This window comes from Alternaria viburni (genome assembly GCF_023758015.1).
Source record: "Alternaria viburni strain BMP 2772 chromosome Unknown scaffold_8, whole genome shotgun sequence".
NCBI lineage: Eukaryota > Fungi > Ascomycota > Dothideomycetes > Pleosporales > Pleosporaceae > Alternaria > Alternaria viburni.
Window position 1 is genome coordinate 405,491 of NW_026055777.1, and position 16,944 is coordinate 422,434.

Genomic DNA, 16,944 nt, shown 5'->3' on the forward strand with positions numbered 1-16,944 from the left:
GGGCGGGTGATCTACCGACTTTGTTAGCAACTGGGCTCGAACTCGTTCACTTCACTGTCTTACCGAAACCCGGACCTTCCGCAATTGTTGTCAGGTCTTCTGCACTAGGACTAGCGCGAAAATCCGATGCAAAGCGGACCTTATTACGGTCAGTTTTAGGCATATAAGAGTGTACAGGGTGGTTACTAACGCTCTACCACTGAGCCACACGCCCTGGAGTCTTGAAGACTGGTGTTGATGGAGATTTGTGAAATTAGAGCGTATCCAATGTTGGGTGAAAGCGGGGATGAGCCCCTCACCTTAGGATAGACCAACCAAACGAACAACTCCTCTTCTAACCGGTAGCCCAAAGGTGGGGCTGTTGGAATGGGGAAACCGAATGGTATCCGATTGTTGGCCGAACCATGTTTATACACAGTCGATCTAGTCAATAGAGATCTTGAACGTTGAAGGACGACGCGATAGCACCTTTCAAAAGACATGGAATGATCTATTGCGGATAAAGGAATAGATTTTATATGACTTTAGAAGTTTATATCGCTTCGATCTTGTTAACCTTTGCTCTCATTCGAATGTAGACCACAGCTCACCTTTTGACTTCTATCCCGTCAAGAGGACATCCCAGGAAACTCTGATAGACAATATCATTGCGCGTAATGTCTACACTGCGAAATTCGTCGTCGTCGTCGTTCCATCACACGTGCCAGGGGAAACGACGGAGTTACCGGCCCGCCAAGACCCTGTCGATCCATCGCAGACACGCGACTTGAGAACACGAGACGAAACCACATGGCAGCCGCACCCCTCCACATCGGTGAACCATGAAGCTACGAATAGCCTCTGTATGGCACACCCTCGCCGTTCTGCTTCTGCTGGGCGGAGCAGCCCAGGCTTCATTGGGTGACAGACTGCCCGATTTCAAGGACTGTGTTCAGGTACGTGTAGTCGGAGTTGCGCTTTGGCTGGAGACATGAGCAAAGAGAATGCGCCTGCACCGACTTGAGACATATAACTAACTGCTCATCTACAGGTGTGTAAAGAAGCCAATTGCGGTCCAGATGGCACGTCAATACGTATGCCCACCCCATTCACCCTCCTCCACGCCTACTCACACGCGCAGCCTTCCACCGCCGCCTGCTCCTCTGGGACTGTCCCTCAGAATGCGACTACACGTGTCAGCACATCATAACCACCCAACGCCTCGCGCGCGACCCTCCCTACATGCAGCCCATCTACCAATTCCATGGCAAATGGCCCTTCTACCGCTTCATGGGCATGCAAGAGCCGTTTAGCGTCATCTTCTCCCTCTTCAACTACCTCGCGCACGACTGGGGCATGTCGCAGCTCCGCGACAAGATACCCGCGTCGTACCCGCTGCGGAAATACTACTTGTGGTTTGGCTACGTGGGCCTGGCGAGCTGGACGTTCAGCATGATATTCCACACCAGAGACTTTGGGGTCACGGAGAAGCTGGACTACTTCGCTGCGGGCGCGAATGTTCTGTACGGGCTGTACTATGCGCCCATCAGAGTGTTCCGACTCGACAGGAAGGAGCCGAGGAAACAGAGCTTGCTGAGGCTCTGGACAGGACTGTGTATTACGTTGTATACGTTGCATGTCTTGTACCTCTCGCTCTGGTCCTGGGATTACACGTACAACATGGCTGCCAATGTCGCTGTTGGTATCGTGTCCAACCTGCTTTGGAGCGGCTTCAGTTACGTTCAGTATCAGAAGATTGGGAGGACTTGGGCTGTCTGGCCTGGTCTGTGTGTTGCCTGGATCATCTTGGCTATGAGCCTGGAGCTGTTGGACTTCCCGCCTTGGATGGGCATGGTGGATGCGCACAGCCTGTGGCATCTGGGTACGGTTTTGCCGACCGTTTTGTGGTACAAGTGAGTTGATCACATATGTCAACGTCTTTTCGATAATATGGGCTAACGGCTTTCCAGCTTCCTCATCAGAGACGCTCAGGAAGACATTGCAGGTACGCGCCTCAAGGATTGATGGACGCGCTCGCTTCCCGACGAGACCACCATCCGCCCGCTGTCAATGGCTCCGTCGCTTACCATACTCGTTTCCAGGAAAACTGCCTACTGCTGGTTATAACGCTGGTGCTTGGAAGGACAAGAGCTAGTTTCACCCTTGACAGTCGCAACGAGGGTGTTCAGACAGGCCACAACAATACAAATACCGCGTCCTTCTGTGGGCTCACATTGCTGTGTACATGGATAATGGAAACGACTTGCATAATAGGACGGCATTTCCAAAGGGGAAACTCCAGAGACCACGGACGCTCTGTCGTGAAGCTCGTAAAATCATGACATAGAATATTTGTACCCGCCGTTACGCCAGCGCAAACGCCCAGGACTAGCCGTCGCGGTGACTGCGAAAATGACAAGCCCAGTAATCTGACATGAAGCGAAAGTCATCAATCCTGCTCTCCCACTCCATACCTATTCATCGGGAATCTGCAAGGGTCCCTGATTCCACTCACCGCCTTCCAATCCTAGGATGTATTAGCAAGACTGCAGCATTGAATCAGGAGGCAAGCCCAGCATACCTCGCGTGAACGCCGTAATATCATCGCCTTCCGTCTGATAAAAGACATACAGGCTGTCCCACACCGTCTCCTCCCCACGCTTCTCAGCAAATGCAGTGACAGTGAGATGTGTACCCCCAAGCCCAAGCACTGGGCCAGCGGGATTAGTAATAGCAAACGTCTCGTTTGCGAAGAACGTCGTATTCTCGGCTTGGTACGTAACGTTATATCCTCTGATACTTCGATCCGCCATTTGTGCGTAAAAGTATGTTGTGTAGCCCAGCGACGTGATGGGATACACGTCCTGTATGGTGCCCATGGTGGCGTTTTGCCACGAGTTGATGGGATGGATTTCTGTGGACGTGAGGTTTTCATTCGTGTCTTTCCACCAGAACTCGACGTCGTTGTCCTTGTTGTTTAGCATGGCGTAGGATGTCGAGCCGGCGCCCCAGCTGTAGCAGCCGACGCCACCGTGGCCATTGAAACCGGACCATTTATCGGTCGCGATCCACGTTTCCTCCGCTTGGCCACTGTACCAAGCATATTGCTGAAACGTCGATTCGTCGATGGCGTACCAGATGTTCTGTTTTAATGATGATGGTGTCAGCGTATCTACTCAAGGCACTCTACAAACATGGAACTTACCATGCCCTTTCGTCCTGTAAATGGGACTGTGTTATTTAGACCAGAAGCGGTGGGGAATTCTGTAAAGTCAGTGTCACCATAGAAGTCACCCTTCCAGCACGCCTGCAGCCCAGTGGTCGGCGAGTCGAATGCTTTGAGGTTGAGGTCGCTGAGTGGTCCGGGCTCCCAGATGTCGGTGACGTTGGTTTGCGTCAGTTGCTTGACTGTGTTGTTCTTGTCAATGTAGAAGATGTGGAACTACTCGTAGTTAGTACATCTACTCGAGAAGAAGACTAAGAAGGGGTCAAAGTCAGTTTCAGAGTACTCACAAATTGGGTTTCATTGATGGCAAACGCGACCGCGGATATGGGCGATGCGTCCTTTGCATCACTGGCCACAGTCTGAGCTTTGGTTCCACCGATCCATTGCCTGTCTGTGGTGTATTGCATGAACCGGATGTCGCCTGTATGATGCTGGAAGTAGAGCGTGAAGATTCGTCGTTGGCCTTTATTCCACGACTCTCCAGCTAGAGCGATACCAGTGCCGTCTGGGAGGAAGTAGATACAAGGTTAGTGTGCATTTCACATTCACCTTACAGATATGTACTCACTGAATACACCCTTTTTCGACATATACTCGGCGTTGAGAGAACCGCCGATGCATGATTCTGGGTTATCGCGACAGAAAGGATGAACAATGTCCTTATGTCTGCGTTGCGTTAGAGTAAGGAGTGCATGAAGAAGTACACTTGTTGAAACTTACGACTCCTTCTTCCTTAGACCCAAACCCAGACCGAGTCCCAAGCCAAGACCGATGAGTGCAAGAACACCGAGACCAATGAGGATGAAGAAAGTGCGCTTCTTCATGCCACATCTTCGATCGTCTTTTGGTGGCACTGGAGGGGCAGGTTCATGATAACTCTCATACGAGTCGACATGCTCTTTGAAACCGTAGGGCCGGATGTTTGGAGACGTGATGGTAGTGCCTCCATGCGATGAAGGTGACATTGGTCGGCCTCCATGAGGGTAGTGACTGAACTGGCCGGGCACTCTGCACATTCGTGGATGAAGTCAGTGTGTGTATCACAAGTAGTTAGTACAGGGCACATACACTTGAGGTCCGGAGAAGTCTGGAGTAGGCGTGCCTATTGGGTCGAGTGTGCTATACGGAGTCTCTTTCTCTGTCGAATACCTGCTATAGCGTAAGATTATGGGCCAAGAAGCGGCCGTGCGGTGTGATGATTACATTGGAAAAGACAATGGGAGAGATCAGACTTACCCTTCTTTGTATGCCTCATAGTTCTGCGGCTGTGGAGACTGGTGGTACTCTTGTTCATATGGTAGTGGGGGTGAGACTGCTGGCGAGGTGTTCGAGTTGGAGTAGGGTCGTGAAGAACCATCGACTGGGTATATCTGATTGTGTTCCTGGAAGTGCGAAGGTGGGCTCCACTGGCTATCGGCATAGCTTCGGGGACTGCTCATGTCCTCGCGATATTCTTCACGTCGATCCATTTTGCCTGATAGAAGGTACTAGGTATGAAGGGTGGATCGGAATCTTGACGGAACAGCGAGTTCACTAGCTTTGAGCTTGCCCGGGTGGGCAAGAGACATGCTCCAAATGCGGCTGCGCCTCTAGAAAATGCAAGAGAAGTGCTGACGGGTAAAGACAGGGTAGCATGCATACCTGAGCGCGCCTGAGTGCTTCTAGGTTTGTGGATCATCCGGACATAGGTTAGGGCATGTCTACCGCACAACAGTAAGCACAGCAGTTAGCAGTTAGCATGTACCTAGTCATGACAAGGACCAATTGGGGTTCGTGAGGCTTGCTGTCAGCACCACCGCATTCAGAATTCATTCAGCGAACACATTATCATTCGTTGAATGCTAGTTATGGTTCGATCGCGCGCATAGTGATGCCAATGGAGCCGAACATTTGATTCTCTTCAGCTGCTGAATGTCTACCGTAAGCACTCCATAGCCCAAAAGATTCAACAAGAAAACAGTTGTACAGTACTGCTCTCACGACAGATCTGTATCGCAAGATATATGCGTCCGTCTGCTTCGATTGCGAGAATATAACCTTCTCGTCGGAGATGCAGCTTTGTGGCTTTCGGTAGCAGCCAAAGTTCAGCCCTGAGCTAGGGTCGGGCTGAAAGCAGAACTAATATTAGGTTCGTGATCTGCTGGGTCCATTCATGCATAATACCATCTCGCTTGCCCCGGAAAAGCCGAGAATATGTCAGCTGGAGGAGACAAAATCGTACGTTCGTTATACAGGTGTGGTGGGTCAGACGGCGAGGTCTTCCTCTAGATTGCAGCGTCGTGCGGGAGCGTCCGGCAACCCCGCAACTCAACCTCCATAACCTGGTGTCGCATTGTAGCAGTGGGTAGAGGAGTATGCACTCAACCGATGTGCGACGCTATGAATCTCACCGAGGAAGCCAATATGCGAAGGCCCAATTACTAATATGAAGGCCGCTGTGACTGGTTGGGTAGGTGTACGTACCCAGATACACAACGTTGCGGCTGTTCGGAAAGTCCGCACTGCGCGTTCGAACCATATTTCGGGCTGAGCTCATCGTGGTAGGTTTGAGTACCACGAGGTGTGGTGACTCAATGGTAGACCTGGCTCACCGGTTGGTGCACAACATGTGTGATTTGATCGTCTGGTGGAGAGCCGACCTGGCGATGCTCACCCTGTCAACTTGGATGCTATCAGCAACGTACGACATTATTTGCGCACCAAAGCGGATACAATAAGAAATGTGGGACATAAGAGCAGTTACAGGAGGAGCGAGGCTCCAACATTACGCTGTGTCTCTATCCGGATGTTTTTCTGTAGCCTCATTAAGGGCATCATGTATCCGAGCGTGCTTCTGAAAGTCGCCGACGACTATGAAGCCGGAGACTTATTGCAAACCAGTGCAAATCCAATGGGGTCCTCATGGAGCAATCAGTGGAATATGACCTGTATAAGTACGCTTCGCAGAGCACACAGCAAGGCGCAGCATCACGTTGTGACGCGAGACCTTTGAGCAATATGTCAGCTCCACACCACGAGAAAGACACAGGGTGAGTTGTACCATCCGCAGACGCTGCAGTAATGCATCAGCTAAAAGCGTGTCAGGCAGGTGTCAGACTGGTTTGAAGAGCGCCCAATAAACAAGGCCAGCCGTCAACAGATTGCTCGTGTACTTGTCGATAGGATCGCTTTAGTAGGCATCGACTGGGCTAAGCCTCCGGGTGGCACAGAAACGGGCAAGGCAGTGCACATGCTGGACTATGCGTGCGGGCCCGGGTTCATGGTAAGTTCTAGCTGTACGAAGTGCATGTGAGACATATACTGACTTCGTACCTCCCTGCAGAGCAAAGTTCGTACACTTGCGTACAATACGCAGGTCCCTCGCTGATTGTAAATCAGATATTCGGACCATACGTATCTTCCATACACGCAGTTGATGTATCTCGTACCATGATTGAGAAGTATATCAACAACATAGACACATTCGGCCTTGGACGCGAAAATATTGCAGGCACGGTCGGCAACTTGCTGTCAGACCCGACCGAGCCTTCTTCGCTCGACAGCGAAGAGTATAGCAATTTCGACCTCATCACAGTCGGCGCAGCTTTGCACCATTTTCCCTCTGCAAAGGACGCTCTCTGGATCTTAGGGCAGAGGCTGAAGCCCGGAGGTGTCCTTCTCGTTCAGGATCTGTACAGCTACGTTGTAAGCGAAGCTGTGCAAGAGACAGGCAAAGCGAAACATACGCAACAGAAGGAAAGTGACATGGCATCGATGATGCGGGAGGCTGGGTTGGTCGGTTTCCGCTTTGAGGTGCTGCAGGGAAACTTCGAGATTGAGCTACCAAGCGAGGAGGTGGGCCAGATTCAGTGCTTCATAGCGAGGGCTGCGAGGCCGCTGAGTTAGACCTAGGAATATTTGATACCATAGGCGTTGTTGCAGTAGTTTTGTATGCGAATCCCATACCTAGGTAGTTATGTCTTGTCTGGTGATGAAGCTATTCGTGAGTCTGAGGTGGTGTGGCGTATGTGTGGCTGAGGAGCTCAGCGACAGGATGATGCGCTAATCTGCACTAGCGCGAACCAAATGAGTCAGGGGGTCATGACGAAACGCCCGCACCGTCCATTCGATAGTGTCGAGCCCAGCCCACGAAAGCTGACCCTTTCACACCCACACGCCCCTACGCCCCTACCCACACTGAAGACGCGATATTACTCGCGATCGACAGTGAAGCCCAGCAGAGAGCCGCCTCACAAGTCATCCATAGCAGACGCGTCTGCCCCGCCTTCTTCTTCACAGCAGCCGCCCTCCCCCACATCCGCACCCGACGCCGGCCCAAGTCGACGGCAACCCCCGCGCGACACATCGCGAAATTTCCACTCCACCCAGCAAAGCGACAGGAATGGATTATATCTGCCCGAGAATCATGGCTTTTTTCTGGTACTCCAATCTCCCCAAGATCGCGAAGTTGGGCGACGACGTCCGCACTGGTCACCGCGTCTGAGCGCGACACTGCCACTCCGAACATCTCTATACACCTATAGCCTCCTGGCGTAGACGTCAGAATTTGAGGGAGCGTTTCAAGCGGAAACGCAGCGACAGTCGCGCTCACAAGTTGCGACTTGTGACAAAGGACGTCCAACCGATCCGAAACAATCTTCGCCTCCACCCTTCACAGCGCGCGCACAAACATCACGACCGTGCTTGCAGCAGTGAACGAACAGAGGCTCGCCCAAAAGACATCTGCGCAACCGAGAGTTTCCCTGGTACCAGCGGTCACATTCCCCGCAAACGAACCGCTCAACCGTGGTAGTGCTGCACCCGTGACTTTCCTCAGGGACCACCTGGACACGCACTACATCTGTCGGACGAGACTGTGAACACTCCTAGCATACACAGCAACAGCACTCAATCTCCATCGCCCCGCGACACGTCTACGACACCACAAGTCCTGCTCTCTACCTGCAGGTCACGGACCTGCCCTTACCACGCAATCCACGACGCCATCATGGCTTGCACCAAGATACCCGCGAGCGTCATCATGCCGCCCCGCGAGCTGAAACAGTACAAGCGATGGCAATGTCTGCACACGAATACTAGGCCAGCTGAGCAAGGCTACATCCCCACAGCACGCGAATACGAAGACTTCCACCAGTGGTTGAAACGACAAGACTCTGGATACTTCTCAGACCCATTTGACGACATCTCCGGTCACATTACCCACGGACGTTCTGCGGAGACGTCATCCTCCTTCGAATCGCCAGTCGCATCGATATGTCAGCATCCTATGCACCCTGTAGCAGCCGGCCAGCTACAATCACGATGTCCCGTCTGTATGATCGACCTGCACATCAGATACATGAATGTATTGTCAGAGGCTCTCGAAAGCGCAGGCGGTTGCGCGCCATCTTGTACACTCACCAGCTCAGAACACCAACACACCGTTTACAGCGCCTGGTGCAAGGGGAAGATCGGCACACTTAAGGAGCTATCGAGACTTGAGCTCATGGCCGAAGAAGAAGCTTCATGGTCTGCGCAGCATCCAGAGGTCGCGCACGAAGACGTGCGAACCGCAGCGAAGGCCGTGGAGCTATACTGGTCAGAGACTACGGGTTGCTTAGAAAAGCGACCTCGATCGAACAAACAGACTGCAGTTGTCTTTGCTCCGGACACCGATTTTGAGCCCGGACGACCCAATCCGTACTTCCATAGGCGATCGCTGCGTTACGAGCCTGGGAAACACACAGTTGTTGAGGAAGGGGAACAAGAAGATGATGTCTCAGAGGATTCGGAAGACTACTCTCACGGAAAGATACATCATGTCGGCTCAACAGACGAGTCAAGCAACATTACTTCGCGGTCTGAGGCGGAGGAGTCACATGCCGTCCTTGACTCAACCTGCGAGATCGAGGAGGATGATGGAGACAGTGACTGGGAAGATGTTGACTCTGACGAGGACAACTCTGACTGCGAAAGCGAATTCAGTGACAGTGACTGCGCATACTTCGAGATTGAGGAAGAAGCGAGCTTCATCGTCTTTGGCGACGACTGAGCTGATCCACAGCGATCTACCTCATACACTCATCGCTACGCGGCCACCCAAAGACAGCCTCACACGAAGCGATCGCTACGAATCATGTACATATACCCAAGATAAGAAGTAGAGGCACGAAGGACTGTGTCTGGGGAGGAGGATAGAGAGGCAAAGCATACAAACAGGTCTCCAACAAAGGCTGGCAGATGTCGCGCGGCGCGGACGTGAAGAGAAGCAGCGGACTTGATAGCACACATGTGAGTAATCGGAAAGACACTCATCTATCGTCAATGACAATAATTCATTATTCTGACACGCCTGATCCATTTCTATGACTCTTTTTTCTTCATCCTCAAAGCATCATTGCAAGCCATTCCCACGCATCCCTTCATCGTGGCGCTGCCCTTCGCGCATCATTGCCAAAAGATACCATGTCCTGGAACTGGCTTCCTAGCTTCTTCAGCTCAGCCTCAATTCAAGAGCACGCCGATGCACTTGGATACGTTTTCCACTCTGAAGGTTACTACGAATCAGCCTACACAGCATGGAAAGGCGCCTTCAGGCATCGTAATACACCTTCCAACGTCTATGATGCCGAGTGGTGCCATAACCTTGAACTTCTCGGTCTAAAGCTTCACACGCTTGACCGACCTGAGGAAGCTTTGAAGCGCCTCAACGAAGCGCTCACCTACAAAGAAAGCACACTCTCCCACGACGATATTAAGGTGTGCGATACCCTTGTCAGGATCGCGAGAGCGCTGGTCGCTCAACACAAGTATAAAGACGCAGAAACGTCTTTCCGGCGAGCACTGGACGGATACACACGCTTTCTCCCTGGGGGTCGTACCGAGATGTTGCAGATATCCAACGAGTTTGCATTTTGTCTAGCTTGTCAAGCCACGCCTGCTGCTGTACAAGAAGCGGAGGAAGTGGCAACAAGGACGTTGGAAGCGAGGGAAACGCATCTAGACAGGACACATCAGGAGACGGTGGAGAGTATGTGGACGTTGGGATTTGCAGTGGAAAAGGCCGGGAGAAGAGCAGATGCGATGCGCTTGTATAAGACGGCGTACGAACAAGGGAGGCGTTTGTTGGGAGAGGAGCATGTTGATGTTGTGGACTATAAAAGTGATCTTGATCGGATGGAGAGGGAGGAAAGAGAGAGAGAGGAAAGGGAGAGAGAGGAAAGAGAGAGAGAGGAAAGAGAGAGGGAGGAAAGAGAGAATGATGAGACAGTGCAGTGACTATTATTATGAATCATATCAACTGTTATATCCAGGCGTCATAATTGTATATACTTGAACTTTGAATTGTCATGGCCTGGCGGGCGACCTACAACACTACGCCTTTTCTTTCCCCTTTCCATAAGCGTCCACAATAGGCGCCTCAGGTACATCAATACCCCCAATTTTCCATTTCATACCGGGGTACGAATCACTGAGCACGCTGATGTCGACCTTCTTGCCCTGTGCCTCAGGCGGCAATGACACCTTGGCTGAAGCCTGCAATCTCGACTGTGCGCCCCCAGATGCATTTCCGCCGCGTCCACCCCGTCCGCGATTGCCATTCTTACTGGGGTCGGGCCAGTTGATGCGCTTCAGAGCGATGATCTCGTCGGTACTAGAGTACGAGACAATAGCGAAGAAGCCTTCCGTCTGCGGCTTGGGGTAGCGTGGTGCGAAGATGCGTATACCGCCTTGTTGCATTCTAGCCGGGTTCTGGCGTGAGATCTTGAAATCCAAGGCGAGCGCGTTGACGTTGCCCAGGTCGAGCTTCAGTACGGGCAAACGAGAGACTGGCTCGATGAAACGCTTAATTCCAGTAGGTGTGACTCCAGCGAACTTGGCTGCACGTTCAAGCACCGCGGGCGATGCGGTAGTTGTCTCAATGAGATCTTTCGGACTGGCCTTAGGGTGCTCGAGACGTTTCTTTTCACTCTCAACTTCCACGCCTGGGAAGATCGATAACGGCCCGTCATTTGGCCAGCGCGCTGACTTGATAGCTTGGAGGATCGTGATCATTGTCTCGCATGAAGAGAGGTAACCCAGTTCAGTGAGTACGTCAATCGATGCCTGTACAATACGGATACTCTGATCCAACACACTGTTTAGATCACCGACATAATCGGATATTGGCAGGTCGATCCGCGAGAAGTGCGCCTGTAGAAGTAGGAATGACTTGACGTGAGGGTCCCACAGGGGTAGGCCGAAGTCGTCCGCGGAAATAGGAAGGGCTTTCGAAAGCTCGGCGTTGATGAGGTCTTCGTTATGGCGAACAGGCAGCTCGTCGTATTCGGTGGCATGAGAGATCCATGATAGAGCGTCGGCGAAGGTTGCGTCGCGCTTGACATTCTTCACAAGGTAGCGAATTGTTTTGTGGCTGAGGTAGTAGTAACTCATAATCTTGCCGAGTGGTGTTGGGTCAACTTCGCCTGTAGGCTCGACAATAGCGCAAGAGGACTCGTCCAGTTCACCGAGGGAGGTCTCCACCAGCTCGACCATATAGTCGTTGGCCAAGGACTGCGCGGCAATCGTGTTGTGCTCCTCTGCTGAAATCTCTAATCCGTAGAATGACGGGTTCTTATGCAACCGGCGGAAGAAGAAAGTCCAGGTCAGGTAATCGAGCGCGTCTTGTTTTGTAGCAATAGTACCTGCAGAGATTTCGGCGCCCAAATGGTTGTCCAGCACCTTGTGCAGAGACGATTCGACGGGAAATCCAGTATGCAGGAAATGCTTGTAGAACTCTTTCTTGGCGTCTTGCGTAAATATACGCGCAATACCAGAGTCATCGAACTGAGGACGTCCGGCACGACCCAGCATTTGCAGCACATCCGTGAGATCCATATCTTTGTACCCTTCTGTTTTGGCATCGAAGAACTGCGTACCCTTGACTACGACAAGATGGGCTGGCAAGTTCACGCCCCATGCAAGTGTACTAGTGGCGACTAGGATTTGAATCTTGTTGTTCGCGAAGAGTTCTTCTGAGAGCGATCGATCAGTCTCGACAAGACCGGCGTGATGCAGGCCTATACCAAAGCTCAGTGCCTCGCGTAATGAGTCATCCTTTACTCGGTCGAGATTGAGTGCCAAGTCGTCTTCAGACATGTGAAGGAAGCGTCTTGGGTTATCTTCCATGCCGCAAAAGTTGATCAAATCGCGAGCCGTCAAACGCGTCTGTCTACGGGAGGCTACGAAGACGATAACTGGCTTTTCCGGTGAGTGAGCTTTGATTGCCAGGAAAGTAGGTCGGTTCATCGATTGCATGAGCGGGCAAAAGCCTCGCTGTTCCGGGAAGCCATCGATGAAGATTTCCAGCGGTACCGGACGCACAGAGTGGCGGAAGTTAAACAAGCCTTCTTTGACACCAAGCCAGTTTCCAAGATCGGACGCATTAGCGCAAGCAGTGGACATGCCAAGAAGACGGATTGACCCGTCTTTCTTCTGTGATGCGATATAGTTCATACGAGAGACAATGATCTCCAGAATTGGCCCACGGTCACCGCCCAGTAGATGAATTTCGTCGATGATGACTAGACTGACTTGCCGAACGTATCCACGAGTCTGCCAGCTACGACTGATACCATCCCATTTCTCAGGCGTTGTAATGATAATATCGGCATCCCGAATTGTGCGTGTGTCCGGAGTGTTGTCACCAGTCAACTCAACAAGCTTGAGGCCCATTGGCCCAGCTAAACGCTTGCCCCAATCCTGAACTCGCTCGCGAACAAGTGCTTTCATAGGGGCGATGTATACGACCTTCGAGCCGGGCTTCTCACGGAACGCCCACCACATTGCGAGCTCCGCAGCAACAGTCTTGCCACTACCTGTCGGCGATCCAAGCAAGACATTGGCAGGTGTATGGTATAGGCAATGGAAGATCTGCGATTGCATAGGGTTGAAGTACTGGAAGCGCTGCGCGTATACTTCCTCCAACAGTGGGTTCTTCAAAGCAGCGATCGGCAAAGGCTGAAGATTCAACAGATCGGTATAGACACTCTCTGTGTCCGGCCGAATGAGATGTTGGAAGGATATGGGATGGACAGTCTCGGCGCCTAACCATCGATCAGATAAGGCGCGAACATATACTTGCGTAGGCAAAGGATCAGAAAGTGGGATCGTGAAGTTCAGTTCGTGATCATCGTAGAGCTTTCGGCGCGACAGGATGAAAAACTCGTGATGGTAAATCTCAGATGTTTCCGAGTTCTCGACCCAGATCCAGAATGATTCGGAAGTACCATGGTGACGATCGTTCCAGACGAAGTCGGGCGTGAGGAACAGCTGGATGCGGAGCACATCTCTGTTGAGCGGAGCGATCTCAGATTCAATGCTCAAGGTTGGGAAGTTGTTCATGAGCTTTGAGATGACGCCACCCATCTTCTTGTTATGTACTAGGTCTCCGATCTCCGTTGCATCCATTTCGCGCAGGGTTTGTATCGACGGATATTTGTGATCGAGCGCGCGCAAGACTGGCTGCGGCAACTCATATTGATGCAGTGGGTGCTGGAAAGACCAGCATCGATGTTCGATAGATTGGCAAAGACTTAGCAGTACCTGACACTGGTAACCCCAGCGCCTATTAAGCGCAATCATGAATAGCGCACGCGCGATACGTGCTGCATTCTGGGTCACATAGTTCGTGTCTGAAACCAGGGTGAAATCTTCCAGTCGTGCTCGCGAGATGTGAGCTTGGAGAAGATAGTTTGTCTTTCCATGCGAAGTAGCATACCCATCCTTGACTTGTGTGATCACATGCCCTTCTTCTTTGAGGGCTGAAAGCTCCTTCTCCTCGGATTCGCGTGATTGTACCTGGTCGAACTCGCCACTCATGCTGACCATAGCCAGAGCATCCGCGTCTGTGCTACGAGGTCGCATCATTGTGTTGAAGATTTCTATACTTGATTGCTGGACGTAGTACTGGCTCGCAATACGCCCGACATCTTTCGCTCGCAGGTCTTCTGTGGTCTCGTTGAAGATGATCATTTGACTTCTCTGCAAGATTCGTGCGGCATCGATGATAAGCTTTCGACGTCTCCCGACAAGCTGTGGGTCGTCGCGTATCTCATTCCATTCAATGCCATACATCAGCGGGCTCTTCTGCATCCGTACAAAGAGGTAAGAGTAACCGAGCCAAGTCACAGCTTCAGAGACAGTAGTCACTGTACCAAGTGATATCTCGGCATTGAGATTGTCTATGAGCTTTGCGGAAAATCTGGATTCGATAGGCTGTTGCTCAGTTACGGCGCGCATGTAGTGATCCAGCCTGTCGTGTGTCGTACAAATGAAGCCGATACCTGTATCCTGGAATTGGGGTCGACCGGCACGACCAAAAATTTGCAGAACATCCAAGATGCCCAAGTCGGTGAACTTACCTTCTTGTGCGTTGTAAACTTGGGTGCCCTTGATGAGGACGGCTGCCGCGGGTAAATTGACCCCCCAAGCCAATGTCGCTGTACAGCAGAGCACTCTTAGAACGCCCTCAGCGAAAAGGCGCTCGATCAGGTTTCTGTCAGAACGAGGCATACCAGCATGGTGAGTACCCATGCCCTTTCCAAGTAGCTCGCGTAATTCTCGGCCCTTTGACTGCTTCATATCGCGTACAGCATTTTCGTAACGAGGATGGTCCTGCGGATCGAATAGATCGGTGCACTGTTCTTCCATAGCCATGTCGTATAATCGCCTGGCTGTTTTGACGGTGTCTTTCCTCGAATGCACAAAGACCATGATCTGGTGGCCCCGTTTGAGCATTTCGACGACCTTATCATAAGCCACTCTCTCCACGTTCTCACGTGACTTCGCTGTGCCTGGCTTGCCCTTGGCGCCGATGAAGTGCTGCTCCAAAGGTACAGGACGGAATGAAGCGTCAAAGTAGAACAGACCGGCCATCTTGTTGACTCGGAGAAAGTCGGCTACGTCGACATAGTTGGGTAAGGTCGCAGAGAGACCGACAATCCGGATGAGTGATTGTGTACTCTCCACTTGTCGCTGAGTACGCGCTACCAAGCTTTCCAATACAGCGCCGCGCTCGTCGTGGAGCATGTGAACCTCATCGATAATGAGCAGACGTACTTTCTGTACCAGCTCGGTGTCTCCAGTGCTTTTTCTCGTCACCACGTCCCACTTTTCTGGCGTGGTAACTATGATCTGGGTGTCCAGAATTTCGGCTTTGGTAAGGTGCATATCACCAGTCAGTTCGCGAGCCTTGATACCCAACCACGCTAGGCGCTTTCCAAGCTTGTCTGTGACCTCAGCAGCGAGCGCCTTCATGGGTGCGACATAGATGATCTTGAAGTCTTCCATCATGACTGTAAAGTCGGTCGCCTCAGGCTCGTCGATCGGGTTCGGCACAACATTCTTGGCCACGGTGTTGAGAATGGTGAGCATGGCAGCATCTGTTTTACCAGCACCAGTAGGTGCGCAGATCAGCATATTCTCACTGGTTTTGTAGGCGACTGGGTACACCAGACTCTGCATGCGATTAAGGGATTTGTAGCCTTTGAAGGTACGCTGACAGAGGCCGTCCAGTTCCTGGATCTCGAGAAGCCTTCGGCCGACGCCGACAGTACCTACCGGAACTGCGGGGATTTCGTATTCTTCATACAGGTTGTTGTCGCGATGCTCAGTATCTGGAGGTAGCGCGTACTTCTTGCCATAAGCCGAGAGCTTGTTGCCGGCTTCGTGAGTCCGATAAACGTGAGGATACTGGGGACCTGTTCGGTCCATAGAAGGTGCCAACGCGGCAGTCTTGTGCTCCCAATCCGCCCGGCGCAACGCTTCTTCGCGTTCGGCTCGGGTCTGTAAACGGCCCATGGCACCATTGCTTTGAGCGGGAGTAGGGTTATGCAAGGATCGCATGATGTCCTTGCGATGCGATATGAGCTCGGCCACAAGGTCCAACTCTCCGTAGCCAACAATGTCTGCGAGCATCATCTGTAGCTCTTCGTCTGTGCATAGTTAGTATGCTGCAGTAATCGAGTATTGGCATGAAGCCTCACCATTGCTGTCACTTGACAGGATCGCGGTGATCTGCTCCTTCAACGCTCCAGAATCCAGACCGGAACCACTTTGGGCTACTGAAGAGCATTTCTCTGCGAGCCATTGCTGGCTGTAAGCCTCGCCACCAACTTGGCCATCGGGAAATTGGTCGAGGTGATCACTGCTGAACTCTTCTTCATACTCGTCGCTGATGATGTCCCAGATATCTTCGCCGCTGACGGTTCCAGAGAAGTCATCATCATCGAGATCGAGGTCGTCTCCGTAGGCTGGCGCCTTCTCAGTATCGGCAGGGAGATTGAGTTCGGCGATGGCTTTGCGCATGGCATCGAGCTGCTCGAGCCATTGCGCCTGGGCGTCCTCGACGGAGGGCGACATTATTACAACTTCTCCGAACGTTGGCGGTCGATCTGATTCAGGTGCGCTCGGTGGAGCGCTCTTCACGATGGAAAGCGTGATTGCCTCTGGGTCAGGCTTGGCAGAATCGATGATGGGTGAGTGTCCTGGATTCGGCTGGACCTGCCCCGCCCCCGCGCATTAGCGGCATGACATAATCAGCGCGCCACATGCTGGTTCCGCCGACCATGAGACGCATGCTGGCGCCAGGAGTGCTATCTCGGGCCACGACTCCAGGCTTCCTTTCTCCACGACCCTACCACGCGCATACAAGCTACACAACCTTGCCCTACCAGTCTCACCACTCACCTTCCTCACGAATAAAATAAACCCGCCGCCAA

The 16,944-nt window shown here is 52.2% G+C and overlaps 6 protein-coding genes across 6 annotated transcripts; 4 read left to right on the forward strand and 2 right to left on the reverse strand.

The window, feature by feature from the left end:
• Positions 1 to 1,221: 1,221 nt before the first annotated feature.
• Positions 1,222 to 2,004, forward strand: J4E79_004572 (uncharacterized protein; the record flags this gene model as incomplete). The annotated part of the gene is made up of 2 exons (XM_049353455.1): positions 1,222 to 1,892; positions 1,950 to 2,004. 2 exons carry the CDS (start codon positions 1,222 to 1,224, stop codon positions 2,002 to 2,004), a joined length of 726 nt encoding a protein of 241 aa, XP_049211903.1.
• A 449-nt stretch (positions 2,005 to 2,453) lies between these two features.
• On the reverse strand, positions 2,454 to 4,674 carry J4E79_004573 (uncharacterized protein; the record flags this gene model as incomplete). Its single annotated transcript, XM_049353456.1, has 8 exons — positions 2,454 to 2,506; positions 2,561 to 3,122; positions 3,185 to 3,421; positions 3,493 to 3,710; positions 3,774 to 3,871; positions 3,926 to 4,213; positions 4,274 to 4,354; positions 4,442 to 4,674. The coding sequence occupies 8 exons, from the start codon at positions 4,672 to 4,674 to the stop codon at positions 2,454 to 2,456; spliced, it is 1,770 nt and encodes a 589-aa protein (XP_049211904.1).
• Positions 4,675 to 6,202: 1,528 nt separating this feature from the next.
• J4E79_004574 (uncharacterized protein) lies at positions 6,203 to 7,090 on the forward strand (the record flags this gene model as incomplete). The annotated part of the gene is made up of 3 exons (XM_049353457.1): positions 6,203 to 6,234; positions 6,368 to 6,467; positions 6,584 to 7,090. The coding sequence occupies 3 exons, from the start codon at positions 6,203 to 6,205 to the stop codon at positions 7,088 to 7,090; spliced, it is 639 nt and encodes a 212-aa protein (XP_049211905.1).
• A 1,102-nt stretch (positions 7,091 to 8,192) lies between these two features.
• On the forward strand, positions 8,193 to 9,236 carry J4E79_004575 (uncharacterized protein; the record flags this gene model as incomplete). The annotated part of the gene is made up of 1 exon (XM_049353458.1): positions 8,193 to 9,236. The coding sequence occupies one exon, from the start codon at positions 8,193 to 8,195 to the stop codon at positions 9,234 to 9,236; it is 1,044 nt and encodes a 347-aa protein (XP_049211906.1).
• A 413-nt stretch (positions 9,237 to 9,649) lies between these two features.
• Positions 9,650 to 9,999, forward strand: J4E79_004576 (uncharacterized protein; the record flags this gene model as incomplete). The annotated part of the gene is made up of 2 exons (XM_049353459.1): positions 9,650 to 9,943; positions 9,964 to 9,999. 2 exons carry the CDS (start codon positions 9,650 to 9,652, stop codon positions 9,997 to 9,999), a joined length of 330 nt encoding a protein of 109 aa, XP_049211907.1.
• A 559-nt stretch (positions 10,000 to 10,558) lies between these two features.
• On the reverse strand, positions 10,559 to 16,585 carry J4E79_004577 (uncharacterized protein; the record flags this gene model as incomplete). The annotated part of the gene is made up of 2 exons (XM_049353460.1): positions 10,559 to 16,158; positions 16,210 to 16,585. The coding sequence occupies 2 exons, from the start codon at positions 16,583 to 16,585 to the stop codon at positions 10,559 to 10,561; spliced, it is 5,976 nt and encodes a 1,991-aa protein (XP_049211908.1).
• Positions 16,586 to 16,944: the final 359 nt, after the last annotated feature.